This window comes from Mustela nivalis, assembly GCF_964662115.1.
Source record: "Mustela nivalis genome assembly, chromosome: 20".
NCBI lineage: Eukaryota > Metazoa > Chordata > Mammalia > Carnivora > Mustelidae > Mustela > Mustela nivalis.
This window is the reverse complement of record NC_139039.1, coordinates 9,373,901-9,390,664: the sequence shown is the minus strand read 5'-3', so window position 1 is coordinate 9,390,664 and position 16,764 is coordinate 9,373,901. Positions and strand designations below refer to the sequence as shown.

At 41.0% G+C, this 16,764-nt stretch overlaps 1 protein-coding gene across 1 annotated transcript in view; it reads left to right on the top strand.

The window, feature by feature from the left end:
• The window catches only part of KCNU1 (potassium calcium-activated channel subfamily U member 1), a 149,195-nt gene extending 135,174 nt beyond the window's left edge, over positions 1-14,021 (top strand). Inside the window, exons 24-27 of the mRNA XM_082715533.1 lie at positions 936-1,075; positions 7,784-7,975; positions 10,301-10,414; positions 13,414-14,021. Of these exons, the coding sequence (XP_082571659.1) occupies positions 936-1,075; positions 7,784-7,975; positions 10,301-10,414; positions 13,414-13,818 (851 nt within the window). The 3' untranslated portion in view covers positions 13,819-14,021. The remainder of the gene's footprint in view (positions 1-935; positions 1,076-7,783; positions 7,976-10,300; positions 10,415-13,413) is intronic.
• The last annotated feature ends 2,743 nt before the right edge of the window (positions 14,022-16,764 follow it).

Below are 16,764 nucleotides of genomic sequence, written 5' to 3'. Positions count from 1 at the left end.
GCTTCAGGAACCAGAACTTTTTATAATGAGCAGTAAGCATGATTCTCTTTGCTCTGGTGAGAGATATTACCTCTATCTTCCCATGCTATTTTCTACTTAAACATTTTTGAAATAATAGTCTTGGAACAAAGGCAATCAGTGCTTCTGTTTGTACTCCCAACAATGACTAGCTGCATTCCCTTCAGAGGCTTCCTCCAGGGATCTGAGTTGCAGCCTGGGTCAAGTAGAAACAGGATAATGGTTACTTTGGCTACTGCTACATGAACCCCAGTTAGGAGAGTTCTCTAAGCACTGGTACTCAGAGTGGTAGTCCATGAATCAGCAGCATCTGGAAGCTTGTTGGACACTTAGAATCCCATTCTTAACCCTAGACCCAATGAATCATAATCTATTGTCACATGATCTCCAGGAGATTCATATGCACATTAAATTTTTTATAAGAACTGCTTTAACTCATTCTGGAAGTAGATAACTCTTAACACCCAAGTAAATACCAGGGTATCTATGGCATAATATTATGAAAAATGTCTGTAACTGGGGTGACCATATGTTCCCATTTATACTTGTTTTCCCAGGGAAGTTATTGAGAGTATCTCCTTTTACTTCCAAAAGTGTCTTCGTTTGAAAGATAAAGTATATAAAGGTTACACTGGGAGTTGTTTGGAGGAGCTGGCCTGGGGTGCAAGTATATGCCATTGATGATGAAGGTACCCAAGAAGGATACATGTGTTTAGGAGAGGAAGATACTTGGAAAGAAGTAAACATAGATAGATGGATTATAGATAGCTAATGAAGAAAGGGCAGATCCCACATTGACTCCAGCATAGACATCAAATTCTTTGTACGGTGGTCATCCCTTGGCTTGCTTAGTATGGCAGTCCTATATTCTTAAGCTTGTCTGCCTGGCTTTCCTTTTTTCTTCTTTTGCCTTGCAGAAAATCCTTCCAATATCCACTATATTGAACAGCTGAGTGGACTGGATGAAACCTTCTCAGGAACAAGCCTACATCTCAGCACGTCCTTTTCCACTGGCACTGTCTTTTCTGGCAGCTTCTTGGATTCCCTCCTGGCCACAGTAAGTGCATCTAAGTGCAGCTTGCAGAGGGGAGAAAGGATGGTTCAAGCTTTGGGAAATAATGAGAATGCCTCACAATTCAGAGTTCTCTTTGATTTTCTGAAAAAGCTTGTTCACATACATTATTTCATCTTTCTTTACAACTACTTGGCAAACGAGGCCAAATTTTCACATTTTCAAGATTAAAAACGTATCTGGCCCTTAGAACCAGAACACTTGGTACCAGGAAGAATGAGCACATAAAAAGCAAAGTGTCCACCTTTTAGCTTCAATTGCATCTTGGCAGACCAAGCTCTGGTTTCAGAACTTAGAAGACACTGCTTTCTTTTGTCTCTAAAATATCCCCAACAGCTTATGCAGAAATTTGCCATAAGGGGATATGGGGACCAAGCAAAAGCTTTGGCCTTTGGTGGTATGAGCTTCGTTCAGAGTTAAGCCCACACTCCCTCCATGCTGCCCCACTCCTGGGGTATGGTTTTGATTACGCGGTTGCTCTTCAGCTCTCAGGTGCCCTTTAGCTTCTGAGCAGGTCCCTTGCCTTGGCCATGGTATTTCTGTAAGTGGCGCTGATCCACTGGGTGAATACCTACTCTGTGCAGGGCACACTGTTCTAAGTTCCAGGAGTATAGCAATGATGAAACAGACTAACATCTGTGCCCACGTGCAGCTCAGGCTCGTAGAGGAGAGTAACAGAATCATGATAAATGAGGAACATATGTGGCATGTCAGAGAGCTAGAAGACTAAGGCAATGTGAGATGAGAAATACAGGGCTTAGGGAAGGAGCTGAAAGTTGCAATAGTGTGGCTGGGGAGGGAAGGCAGCACTGACATGGCGGCATATGGGAGTCCAGCTATGGAGAAGAGAGCACACGCCATTCTGATCTTTGGGGAAGAGACACACTGGGCAGAGAGAAGAAGGGGAAAGGCAGTGAGCTGTAAGCACTCTTGGTTAAGTCAAGGAATTGGACCAAAACACAAAATCTATACATAGCCATTGGAAAATGACTGCAAAAACTCCTCTGAAGGAAGTCCTTGTTGTCTAAGACCTCCCAGACTCCTTCTCCCCCATATTTTCCATGAAAGTGTTGCAACCTAGCTGAATAACAGTGTACAGATTCCCAGGGCTCTGAACAGTTTGACAAACTTGCAGCCTTCTGTAATTCCATGTGGAAGGGGCATCATTCCGGAACTGTGTGGATGCCTCAAAGGCACAGTTGGCACTTTTAGAGGAGCATGGCTGGGCCACACATGCTGCCCTCATAGTATTAGTGCCACTGGTGCTGAAGGGATTTGGGCTCTGCTTCCCTAAGCCTTGGGGTTGGAGGGTGGTCCTCATAAACCCCATCAAGCTCTCAGAGAGATAAAACCACGTCAGTGATAGTTTAACATTGAGCATGTGGGTAGACAATGAATTTCCTAAAGGGTTAGGCAGCATTCAGCCTTAACTGAGCCAGCAGTCCAGTCAGAAGACTTTTCTGGGAAGGTGGCTCTGTCATGGAAAGGACTTTATCACTGTCTGTCATTGATATGTTACTTTGCCAGTAATTAATGACTCGGAGTGTCAGGCAGGAGGTGACTTTGGTGAACTGGACCTGTCTGCAGGATACATTTTAAATAGGGTGAAGGTCCCCCTTCTCCTCAGAGATCCCTAGATAGCAGGCAGCTTTGCGCCTTAAATTAAACTGGGGCCTTAACTAAACCCCACTGGCCCCCAGAGGGAGGAACAAAGTCACCAACTCTGTTTAGAGCTAGTGGGAAGGGCAGGATGGGCAGAGAAGAGCTGAGAGAGTAGAAATAAAAATAAATGAGCACAGAATGTCAGCCAGCATAGCAAACACAAACTTGGTCATGGGAGCCAGCAGCTGGGCCTCTCCCCATTCACCATAGGTCCTGTGTTCACACTGAGAAGCAGCACTGCCTCTGAGGGTACCTTCAGATAGTGTATCAGTGGGCTTCTCAGTGGGAGCGGATAATTTAGTCCTCCTAGAAAAGGAAATAAGCTATGTAAAAACTCAGGAGTCTTTCCCACAGTGAAGTCTGTAGGAGAGAGAAAATCCACACACTGTGCCTGATCCAGGGGAGAGTCACACGAGGTCACAAGCATAACAATCGAGCTTCAGGGCAAACCTTTCTATCAAGGGGACTGGCTTGGGTCTTGACCCTCTGCATAGCTATTTACCTAGTGGCATTCTGCCTCAGCTATTGAATCTTTAATGATTCATGGCACAACAAAATGAACACACTTTAATACTATTTGGATCTCCAGTCCTAAATCCCTGGCCATGATGAGCCGAGCTCGACCACTGAAAATGATCAGGTCATACTGCCCACTCTTGATTCCCTTGTCCCTAGGTCTGGTGGTACTGGGTCCACTTGGATCTCTAAAGATGCGGGTGACTTTCCATTGTCCAGCCACACAGAAAGAAAGAGCCCACAGGCCAGGTCTGGGCCTCCAATTCTATCATCTGGAGTCTTCTGTGTACCATTTGATCTTGGCTGGCCTCCTGACCTTACATATGGTCTCCTGGGATTGAGAGCAGTAGCCTCAGAGAAGAGACCATTTATCCTCTGGCACTGAAACATCTGGGAGCCACCACTGTGTAGCTGCAGCATACATCCGTCCATACTCCAGTTTCTTCTCCGTACATATTGGAGCACTAATATGGGAAAGAAAGCAAAGCTCTTGGTCTTAAAGTTAGGACAGCAGTTGTGGGCTCCATGGCTATCACTCCCTCTAGCACATTCCCATGGAAGCTGCCACTAAGGATCACAGTTCTCTGCCTCCAGATCACACCCACAGGTCTTTTTCAACACAGACCTCAAGGCAACTTCTGCCAATAAATTTTCTTGCTAGAATAATGTTAATAATCATAGCAAAAGCTGTGATAGGAAGAGTAATTACATCTTTGAAGCACTTACTTTGGACCTAAGTCTTTGCTACAATACCTTGTTTAATTCTTCTTTCAACCCAAATAGGAGAATACAATTATGAGCCTCATTTTACAAATCAAGATTCTGAGGTTTAGCAGGAGAATGAAGTGCCGCAATTACAGCCCTTACAGATGACAAACTGGTTTTTGAACCCCACTGTGTATGATTCCCAAGTTAGACCTCACTGTCACAGTCCGCTGTCCTTCTAGAAAGCTCTTTCTGTGATTATGCATATCCTTCCAGTGCACTGATTTTCAAGTTTTGCTTAAAGGAACCCGCCTCCTGGGTGCTCAGTAGGCGCTGAACAGACAAGCAGGGAGGGGCCCAGGGTGCACCTACCCCATCATGCCCCCTGCCTGCACCTGTCTCTTCAATCAAAATGACTGCTTTCATCTGTGCTGTGCGTGAGGCTTCTGCCTAGGATTTGATGTGAAGTAGGATTTCCATTGTTAAGAAGACTTAGAAAACCACTCCCTAAAAGTTAGAATATATGACCAACGGAGAGGGAGACATAAAATGAAAGGACCAGAATCCTTTACTCTCTTCTAAGACAGATTTTCAGTTTCCAGTCAAGAGTCCTGTATGAGAAACAAGAGTCCACCATCCCGCCCCATTCTGCATGTGCTTTTTGTCCCATAGTTTCCCCCCGCCAAAGAACACCCTCCAGGGGGTTCTTCCAATGTGCTGTCCAGCTCAATGAACCAAGAGATCTGTTTTCCACTGATGCATGGTCGGAAATTATAATTAGAGGTCTGTTTCCTTGATGCCCACACCACACAGGCGTGTATGGGGAATATAGAAGCATTCAGAACAGACTCCCTCAGGAAAAAGTTAGTTATCACCTCATCCAAGTCAGAAACAAGATGAGATCACCAGTCTTGACTCCGACTTCTCCCCCTTTTTCTCCGTTCCCCCTTAATAAATGCAAAGGAATGAATGTGCAAGTCCCAAGGATAGAACAAAGCCTGAATGTTATTAATGTAATTAATTAATTTGTGATTGATTAATTAATTAATTAATTAATCTCACAAATTAATGTAATTTGTGAGAGATACCACAGATGAGATAAAAGTTAAAACACTTTGGGCTGCAACATTTTCTAACCCTGGAAGTCCAAATTTTAGTAAATCTGATTATATTAGAAATACTATCGAAGTTTAAAGGTCTTAAAATATTTGAAGCACATTTCAACTTTCTTATTTTCCTGAGAAAGAAAAAAGAAAAGGAAAGGAGGGGGGAAGAAGGGAGGAAAAAAGAAAGATCAATACCATAGAACTCCGAATAATAAGAATATTAGATGAGCTCATGGAGTAAGGGTGACATATAAATCCTTTTATTTTCCCCAATATAGAATTGCAATCCTTTTGATGTCAAAACTGAAGAAATGATATATTCAAAATCTAAGCCTCTCTCAGTTAAATATGTAAAGTACATGTTTCCCTAGAGCCCTTGACACCAGGATAACCCTAGAATTTACACCTTTTCTTTAATCAGTGGAGAATTATTCTAACAGCATTACGTCTAATCACTCTATACTATGGTCACTTGTTCTTAAACGGATTGTGGCTCAACCTGGATTTACATCCCCTGTTCATGCGTGGATTTCAGGGAGCTGATTCCATAAGCACACTTCTGGGTGGTAGCAAAATGGAACAAAGAAGTAAGGAGACCATCAGTCAGGGAATCTCTTCAGTCAGGATGTTGGAAGGAAAAGGCATTTGAAGTCATCTTTTAACCTAAAAACTATTTTAAAACTTATATAGTTTCCCAGACCCTCTTATCCCAATGGCTTCTACATTTTACCAGCAATATTTGTTTATTTGTTAAAAACTGACTACCAATTGCAGTCAATATTCTTACAGTTGTTGAACACCTGCCTTGTTCAATGCACCCCTGAGGGCATGAATATTAAATAGACAAAGTCTGTCCTCTGAAAGACCATATCATTTAAGGAAGTGCTGCCGCAGAGGGTAATCTAAGCACCAACCAGTGTCAGAACCACCAGAGGTGACCTTTAAATTTCTGATTCCCCCTCCTCTCTATACGGTCTGATCCACTAGATCTTGGATCCCAGAAATCTACACTCTTGAACACCCTTCCAGGCGATCCCAATACATGAGAACAGAATTGCATAATGTGTGTGATATATCTCATTTCATCCCACAAACAATGCTCAAAGATGGTACTGTCATGTCAACTTTAAAGGTTATAAAACTTCCTGAGAAAATACATCAGTTGTTCAAAGGTACTCAGTTAGGACATGGCAGTCCCAAGATTCAAAGTCAGGAAAGTTTCAGACAAACTCCTAACTAGAAAATACAGAAGGATGAAATGGAGCAAAAGTCAGTGTCTGTGAGATCACCAAAAAAGGAAAACTTCTTTCTGATGAGACGACCAGCATAGAGTTTGCCAGTCAGAGGGCTTGATGAGTTATCGGTCAGATGTTCCAAAGCAAAGGTATAGAGGAGTGCATATGTAGCTTGAGCAGCAGATAGACTGTTGTGCGCTGCAGGCACGATTAATGGAGGGGATGATCTTGGTTTCACAGTAAGGGTATGACATTTAAGGTTTGAGGAGGTGGGCGGCATGATTTGATTCATGTCCTAGAGAATCTCTCTGGAAACATTTTGAACATGAATTGCAAGTAAGAATAAAAACAATACAGGAAGACTAGCAAATAGGCCCCTATCATAATTCAGTCTGCAGAAGAGAAGTCCCTGGACTTAGAGAAAGTAAATGGCAAAATTTCTATGACAGTAGCAATTGAGGTCATTCCTATTCTTTTTCATAAAAACAAAAGTATTGACTTTTATATAGGTAATAGATAAACATGTAACTCCTCCTGTCTATTGGAGTAAAAGTCTAATTTAGATAAAACAAAATGTTGAAAATTTAAAACACTATGTATTCAATAGATTTGGGAAAATCTAATGGGTAATATATTACAGTGCTATTTACATGTATGCCACTGCCTAGTTCACACTAAATACGGTGGGAATCCTTTGGGAAAGTATTTTAAGATCATGGTTAGGGTTATTCAGACTCAAAGTATTTGCAAAATAAGAAGATGTCCCACATGTCCTCCTTTGGTTTCATTTTGATGCCAAAGATTCCAAAATTCTATTAATTTATTCAACACCTACAATTTGTATAGTACAAAAGAACTAAGGGAGACCTAAATATTAATAAGCCCAAGTCAATACCTGTCCTCATGTAGGTCACAATCAAAAGGAGGAGACCATCAGCCAGGGGATCCTTTCAGTCAGGACATTAGGAAGGAAAAGGCACTTGAAGTCATCTTTTAACCTATTTAATATAAGTAGACTCACATCCAGAAGATTCAGCTACAGATGACAGTAATAGTATCAGTAGTCCCCTAAGGAAAAATCTACAGAAATCACATTAAGTACATAGTTTTAAAAACATATTGATGATTATAAGGGTATCTGTGGCCCAACATACTTCTCTGGTTTTTTTTGGAAGAGGGGACATCCTTGGTGTTAGCATCATTACCCATTTTCTTCTTGTGCCACAGTGTAAGCCAAGAGGGAGCAGGAACTGGGTCAGTGTTATTTTCTCTGTACTTTGCCTAACCCAGTGTCCTACCTGAACTGAGAGCTTTTAGTTGATTTTAATAATGATGACAGACCCTGTTTTGCCTCACTGCGTCCATTTTAAACAGCGATGCCCCCTAAGTCTGCAAGACTTTACCTCTTACGTCCACAGTGTCTGTGCTCACTCTTCTGACTTTGCACGTGGCTTGTCCTTGCTTTCCAGGCCTTCTACAATTATCATGTCCTGGAATTACTTCAGATGCTGGTTACAGGAGGGATAAGTTCTCAAATGGAACAACACGTTGATAGGAGTGTCTGTGGGCTGACAAACCATGGTGCTTCAGTGACGTCTGAAAGAATGCGGTGTAAACTGGGGATTCTGTCCTTAAATGAAACTATTTTGTCAGACATTAAAGTGAGTCTACTCTTTTTTTTTTTAATATAATTTTTTATTTTTTATAAACATATATTTTTATCCCCAGGGGTACAGGTCTGTGAATCACCAGGTTTACACACTTCACAGCACTCACCAAAACACATACCCTCCCCAATGTCCATAATCCCACCCCCCTCTCCCAAACCCCCTTCCCCCAGCAACCCTCAGTTTGTTTTGTGAGATTAAGAGTCACTTATGATTTGTCTCCCTCCCAATCCCATCTTCTTTCATTTATTCTTCTCCTACCCACTTAAGCCCCCATGTTGCATCACCACTTCCTCATATCAGGGAGATCATATGATAGTTGTCTTTCTCTGCTTGACTTATTTCGCTAAGCATGATACGCTCTAGTTCCATCCATGTTGTCGCAAATGGCAAGATTTCATTTCTTTTGATGGCTGCATAGTATTCCATTGTGTATATATACCACAAAAAGTGAGTCTACTCTTATCATAATAAAGGTTCCCTCTTCCTTACTACTCTGGGTTTCTGAAAATGATTCAGGCTCTTTGGGTTCCTAGATGGCTTAGAGCATAGAAATAATACCAAAAGCTAATAAAACCATGTATTCATAGAATATTTTAAAATTTAAAGTGCATTTTCATGTATTGTATTTATTTTTTTACAACAATTCCGGGAGGTAAGTAAGGCAGGTATTATTATCCTCATCTTCCAGATAAAAAAAAATCCAAGTATGCAGGAAGCATCTGAGAAATATAATAACTTCGTACCTTAGCAAGTTTATTAATAATTATTATAACTAATATTTACTGAGCACGCTCCCTGCGCTTGTCTGCTTTGTTGTTGCTGTTTACTTAATTTGTCCAAGGATTTATATGGTAGGCATTGTTATTAATTGCACTGAACAGATCAAGAAACTGAGACTCAGAGAAACAAGGACTTGCCTGAGGCCACATCGTGCCTCACTGGAAAAGCAGGGAACCCTCCAAGGCAGTCTGACTCAGGCTCTGCTCTCTCTTCCTATACCTGAGCTGATAAAGAAATCTGATCATGTCAGTTTAAGTCAGGCAAAGGGTTTCTGTGTTTGGGTCTAAGACTCTGATTGGGCTAGCCAGGGGAAAATGCTTGCATTTTCTAAACCCACTGAGCTAGTGAGCAGTGGATTATGGCAAGGGGAGAAGGTCATTATGGCAAAGTCATGGGGCATCTGTGTGTTTGGGCAATGAGTAATGCAATGGGTCATATACTTATCAGTGCCTTTTGGTCTGGCTTTGGTTGACATTACATTTAGCCCTCTACCAGTGTCTAGAACAGGACATTTTTTTTTTATTAATTTTTTCTTTTTTATAAACATATATTTTTATCCCCAGGGGTACAGGTCTGTGAATCACCAGGTTTACACACTTCACAGGAGAAGAATAAATAGAACAGGACATTTTAAGGACATATTTTTTGTTTGTTCAGAGGACATCAGCAAAGCCCCCTTCACGTGGAGCAGGTTCTTCCAGGTCTCTGCACCTGATATGTCCTGATAGATACTGCCAAAGAGGGAAAAACCCCATGCTTTGTACATCTGAATTTCAGGTGCAAATAACATGGCAAAGTTCTCTTAGCACATTCTGGTCCTTTGCATTTCTGTGGTCCTGGGCTCCTCCCCTGAGACTGACTTGTGAGTGATTATAAGCCCAGAACAACTGCTGCTGGCAACCTCTTGTCAGTATCAGAGGTGACAGGAGACTGGGCAACATTGCTCTCCTTCCTTTCTCTACTTGAATCTGGTCCTCACCTTGTTTTCTACCCTAGCGAATCACATAATGAGACAAACTGTTCTCATGTGACTTCATTGAATCCATTTGCTGCTGCTTTGACCCTGCTGTCTACCCATCATGCCCTTGTTGGCTATAGCCTGAGAGCAGTGTCAAGAGGAATGCTTGCGACTATAAACTGTGATAGAGTAGGATGAGAAGATCACTCTCTGGAGGTCACTGAACATCCCAACCCATTATATAGATTGAAAACTGAATTTCCCAATCTTTTACTAATTGTTACTTCTATAACGGTTACCAAAATAGCAATAGTAATAAAAACTAGATAACAACATGTATGGCATGCCCACAAGAGGCTCTTGAAAGTCCACAGTGATAAAAATAATCACTGGGATTAGATGCTCAAAACTTATAAACCTAAATTCCTACTTAACACTGCCACCATAAAAGATATTTGGAAATGGATTTTGGGTCTTCCAAACTTTTAGTGCAAGGAAAGAAAATAGCTTTCCAGTAAGTGCTTGTTATTGCTTAATTAAAGTACCAACAGACACATGTTTTTCTCTTTTCTCCCCAGCCAAGACAGACATTTGGGCAACTGTTCTGTGGCTCAATAGATAATTTTGGAATCCTGTGCCTTGGTTTATACCGCATGATAGATGAAGAGGAGAACAAGCCGGAACAAAATAGGGGAGTATGCTTGCTCAGAGAGTGCTACCCTTCTATCCAAACAAGAATCAAAGTTAGTTTATTCAATATGAGAGAAGTCCAGAGATCAGGGTTCATAATTACAAAGAAGAGTCCAGGGGAAGCAGACAGTGATGTAGGAAGAAGGAACCTGGGTATAAATAACATAAATGAACTGATGATCTGGCTAATACTGACCATGTAAGGAGAATGGTGTCTGTGTCTCCAGTGAACTGTGAGATGTAGACCCAGACTTTAAATCGGGATTCTTTTGTAACTTACCTCTCATCCATGTCCATGTGACTTTTAAAAAAGTTTTATTTATTTATTTATTTATTTATTTGTATTATGTTCAGTTAGCTGACCTATATCATTAGATCTTGATGTAGTGTTCAACAATTCATTAATTGAATATAACACCAAGTGCTTATCCCATGTGTCCTCTCTAATATCTGTCACCCAGTCACCCCATCTCCTCACCCCGCTCCCTTTTGTAACCCTCAATTTGGTTCCTGAAGTCCAGAGTCTTTTATGGTTTGTCTCCCTCTCTGATTTCTTTCCATTCAGGCTTCCCTCCCTTCCCCTATGGTCCTCTGATCTATTCCTTACGTTCCACATATGAGTGAAACCATATGATAATTGTCTTTCTTTGCTTGACTTATTTCACTTAGCATAATCCCCTCCAGTTCCAGCCATGTCAATGCAGATAGTAAGTATTCATTCTTTCTGATGGATGAGTAATATTCCATCGTACAAATGGACCACATCTTCTTTATCCATTCGTCTGTTGAAGGACATCTCAGCTCCTTCTACAGTTTGGCTATTCTTGACATTGCTGTTATGAACTTTGGGGCGCATGTGCTCCTTCTTTTTACTACAGCTGTATTTTTGGGCAAATACCTAGTAGTGCAATTGGTGGGTCATAGTATAGCTCTATTTTTAATGTCTTGAGGTTCCATACTGTTTTCAAGAGTGGCTGTATCAGCTTATCTATGAGGCTTCTTAAAGGTGAAAGCCACTGTCCACATTGGAAAGATTTATTTCTTTTCTGTTGGACTCATTGGGTAAATGTTTATTGACTGCCTCATTTCTAGCACACTGTGTTTTACATGTATAAATTAGGGGAGTGATATGCTCAGATTTCAGTTGAAAGAGCAATCTGACCACAGTGTAGGAGAGCATAAAGGAAACGCATGTGGAGAGGAGGGGGAAAGAGTGTACAATCTACAGAAAACACAATAATATATGTCCAAACTGAGATCCTCACAGTGGGATCGGACAGGATTCAGTAGAAGAAGGAGAAATTTAGAAAGAGTGGAGAAAGATTGAAGGAAACTTGTTTTCCTTTCTGAGGAGAACAAAATCAAGATACTCAAAGTGGGGTAGGTTTTTTTTTTTAAGATTTTATTTATTTATTTGACACACACAGATCAAAAGTAGGCAGAGAGGCAGGTGGAGAGAGAGGAGGAAATAGGCTCCCTACAGAGCAGAAAGCCTGACACAGGGCTCGATTCCAGGACCCTGGGATCATGACCCAAGTCAAAGGCAGAGGCTTTAACCCACTGAGCCACCCAGGCGCCGCTAAAGTGAGGTAGTCTTGAATGGAAAGAAGACTTTTCTACTCATCAGAGAAAGGAAGAAAAAGAATGTGTGCCAAGACATACATAGCCATAGGTGAGGGCTGTACTCAAAGGAATTTGGGAAGTATAGGCATAGCCATTGATGAGATGATAGTGATAGATGATAGAGTTTGAAAGAGAAAGTGTCCTAAGTGCCAGACACCTAAATAAACATGGAGGTCTATAGATGACACCAGTGAATTGAGAGGGAAGGTGATACGGCTATAGAGCATTAATCACAAAGACGCTGAGGGAGCAGTGATGTTCTGGAAGCAGCACTGCAAAGCATGAATGATGCTGGTTTCTCTCTCTCTCTTTCTGCTTGAACTCCATGCCCTTGCTCCAACACCTCCAAAAAACCCATGGAGCTCTGTAATTGGGAGAATGTGCAGCCCATACTTGAGAGAACCCCAGGAAGGAAATGATATTTCTGTTTCAAAGGGAGTATTTGACTATAATAGGCCTTGCTCAAACTATTATAGACATTACAGGGGATTCAGTGGGAAAGATATAAGGGGGAAGATTATTCAGCAAAAAAGAAGTCAGAGGTGCTTTCAGATGGTTGTTCTGTAAAGAAAAGGTGACCATTTGGGGCAGCGATGAAGAAATGCAGGATAAAAACCATGAAAGTTTATTCTGCCTCAATGTTCCGACCTGAATGCTGGTGTGTTAATGAATTTAACTCACATTATTGAGGATTTGCCATGTGCCTGATACGGGGCTAAGATATCCTGCTTCCTGGGAAGTCATCTTATACAGTCCAGGCTCTTGGTGTTCTTTAAGACTCATTGACATTCACTATTTGCTTTCTAGTCAAAGTTTCAAATAAAACTTCAATTTAATATTCTTCCCCCTCACACTGGACACCCGACATTGTGAAAGTTGGTGACACAAGTATTAGGATAGGCCTATGGTAGAATTGAAAAAGCTGGAAGTATGTAATACTCTGATTTTGATAAATCTTGGCCAAGTGCTCAATATTGGGATGACTGAATTCATTAGAGTAGCCGATATTAAAGGCAGGGAAACCTGGAGTCCAAAAGACCATTAGACATAAGTCAGTCCCCATCTCTATCTATCCTTCTCCCATTAAAATGTTGAGCAAATCGCGGCCCAAGGAAGGGAGATGCCATGCCAAACCCAGGTCAGAGATTCTTGGGTTTGGAGGCAGGAGTAAATGTTAGTCTCCCGGTGACTAGTCTAGGACTTCTGTTGCCCTGTGCCAGAAGTATTTACTCTTAATAAGAAACCAATGAAGCCAAGCAGAACAAAAAACATTTCCTCCTCGGGCCCAGCAGAAAGACTTTCTTGTTTGGACCTTTGCCTGGAGCCACAACCGTCCGGCTGCAGAGGCTCCGGAGTCATCTTTGGCTTTTCTTACAGGTTTGTGATCACCCGGCCATGCAATACTTTTAAGCTCCTGTCCTCGGATCTTGTGTTTTGTGCCATCCCTTTCAGCACTTCTTGTTACAAATTGGATACTACATCTCCAAGTCCCTATGAAACGATAAATATAGTGCCAACATCAGAGAAAACTACAAACACAAATCAGTCTTCTTCCATTAACCCAGTCAGTCAGACAACAACACAACCTTCGACGACATCCGTTCATTATTTGGAGCCAAAAACTAGTGCCATTAGTGATTCTAAGCAAACTGTATTGACTCAGAGCAGTAAACTACCATCCCAGACATATTTAGGTGAAACTGAAACCACGAGAGAAAATGCGAAGGAAAAAATGAAGGAAAGCACAGAGGAGAATGCCCCTGCTTCTTCAAAACCAAACTAAGGCCTGTTGATATTCTCCACAAGCTCCCAGCTCACTACTTATAAAGCATCTCCAGAGATGGTGACTTTGAACAAGAAAATAAAAATGGAAGCATGCCACTTCTGTGCCCTTTGGTTAGTGGTGGATCAGCAAACCCACAGTGGGGAAAGACGAAAGTCTGATCCAATCCCACTGGATCTAGAGTGATAAATAAAGAAATGCATAACGAATGCTCTGTAAGGAAAGTTCATTGCTCTGTGTCCGTTGTCCCTCGAGCAGGAAACGTTAAACTGAGCTGTGTTAAAGAGGTCCTTCAGTACTTGTTGGGTTCATCTGGTCAGGGTATATAAGCCATCAAGATTGAAAAAAAAAAATGAGAAGGACTTAGACACAGGAGATGAGAAATAAAGAATCTTACATTCTTTATCCTCAAGCAGGCAAATAGTAAACGAGTGTATTATCTCCTTCTTTTATTCCCCACTCATTTTCTTTCTTCATCTCTTTCTATAGAAGGTGAGAAAGAGCAGATGGGCAGATGTTGGTTTGAATTGGAAACCAGTCTGCGTATAACTAAGACCAGCACAAGAATGGGTATTAGAGTATCCTGGGATGGGGTGCCTAGGTAAAGTCAGGTAGACAGATATAGACAACCTCCCAAATTCCCTAATCTGATAATAAAGACCTCATTGCATAAAAGGTATAAAACATCTCCCCATGTTCCAAAATGAACCATTTACTCCCAATGGGTGATTTGTAAGCAACACCTTCTTGTGTGACAGATACAACACAAGTAAAAGGGAAGACAAAAGAAAATAATGAATCACTTTTTTTTTTTTTTAATATTTTATTTAGTAGGCAGAGAGGTAGGCAGAGAGAGACGGAGAAGCAGGCTCCTTGCTTGTGGAGCAGAGAGCCAGATGCGGGGCTCGATCCCACAACCCTGAGATCATGACCTGAGTCGAAGGCAGAGGCTTAACCCACTGAGCCACCCAGAAGCCCCTGAATCACATTTCTAATACATTATTTTAATGTTTATGATGTTCTTGACATTTTTAATAACATATTTTCTTATTTAGTATTACCACCATTTTACAAAGGAAGAAACTATGTCACCGATAGGGTTGCTGGATAAAAGAAAGGGTACCCAATTAAATTTGAATTTCAGATAATGAGTAAATTTTTAATATGATGCATCCAAATTAGTATACTTTGCTAGCAAGTGATCACATCAACATTTAAACCTGATTGACTTAACTCCAGCACTTACAGACATTCAGCATCTAAGCATACAAATAAATGAAACAAAACTAAAAGAAAAACAAAACACTCTGTGACACCTGGGTGGCTCAGTGGGTTAAGCCTCTGCCTTCAGCTCAGGTCATGATCTCAGGGTCCTGCTCTACGGGGAGCCTGCTCCCACCCCTCCCTCCCCCACCGCCGCCTGCCTCTCTGCCTACTTGTGATCTCTTTCTCTGTCAAATAAATAAATAAAATCTTTAAAAAAAAAAAAAAAGAAAAAACAAAAACAAAACACTCATCCACAGAAAATAAAATTTTATATTAGTTAAGCTTTGGTCGTAATAAAATTCACTCAGCCTATGTGGGGAAAAAAGGGAGTCATTTTAAGGAAAGTTGTTAGAAACAAAGGAAATTCTTTTTTTTTTCCTCCTCACTCTTTTAAACTTACCTGAGTCTTCTTCATCCTTCACTTTTTACAGATTTCTGTTTGTTTGTTTTTCATTACATGTGGCAAAATATATTTGCTTGTAATTCCACATTTATAGGTAGAATTATAGATACATCAAAGATTTCACTGGCCTATCTCTGAACCTCAGATTCTAATTTCTGAAAGAAGATATGTAAGTGGGGTCAACTTTGGCTACCCTAGTGGGGTCGCCCCAGCTATCAGTGGCTGAGGAGCAGAGTGCCCCTGCTGAAGGACTTGTCCTCAGGGAAGAAGAGGAAGATGGTTCATTGTCTGGGAAGACATTCTACCAAACATCTACTGCAAAGGCAGTATCATTCCTTTCCCTATTCACTGGGCCATTTTATACACATAGCAGTGCTTATTTCTATTTAGTAGAAACAAAATATTTCTGAGAAAGAAAAGTGGAGATTAAGCCTATGTTTACTTAAAATCCACAAGTCTGCTGTACACATATCAACCAATCTGATTAGCATCTCAGTCAGTTCTCCAAAGTAAAAGGGCATCTCACAAATGATCTCATTTCCAAAACAACAGAGAAATCAGAATGAGCAATTCTTTATTTTTCAGTATTTTAGGGGATTGGGTAACAGAAATGTGGCTAAAGAAATACAGAGGTGTCTACACTATCATCAACGTTTGAGTACTTATATTGCCAGTCTTGATAAATAAAATTGTCAGAATACCCCTAGATTCATGTGCAAAGTGATTCCATAGCTCCAGAAGGAAACACTTCATTTATAAATGGCAACATTTTTTAACAATTTTATTTATTTATTTGAGAGATAGAATGAGAGAGGAGAGCATGAGAGGGGGAAGGGCAGAGGCAGAAGGAGACCCCTTGCTGAGCAGGTAGCCTGATGTGGGGCTCGATCCCAGAATTCCAGAAACATGATCCAGGCTGAAAGCAGTTGCTCAACTAACTGAGACACCCAGGTGCCCCTAAATGGAAACATTTTAATACAAGTCACAACACTAGATCCCTTGGCAATATAGTGGATTCTTAATTCATAATGATTGTTCAGACCTTTATTTTATTGAAGTATGGTTGACACAATATTACAATAGTTGCAGGTGTACAACATAGTAATTCACTCCTTTCTCCCATCCTTCTCCATTCTGACAACCACCAGTTCTCTGTATTAATGGTCCATTTCTACTTTGTTCATTTGTTTTGTTTTTCCTTATTAAAATTCAAGTGAAATCATATGGTATTTATCTTTGTCTGACTTATTTCACTTAGCATGAAACCTTCTAGGTCC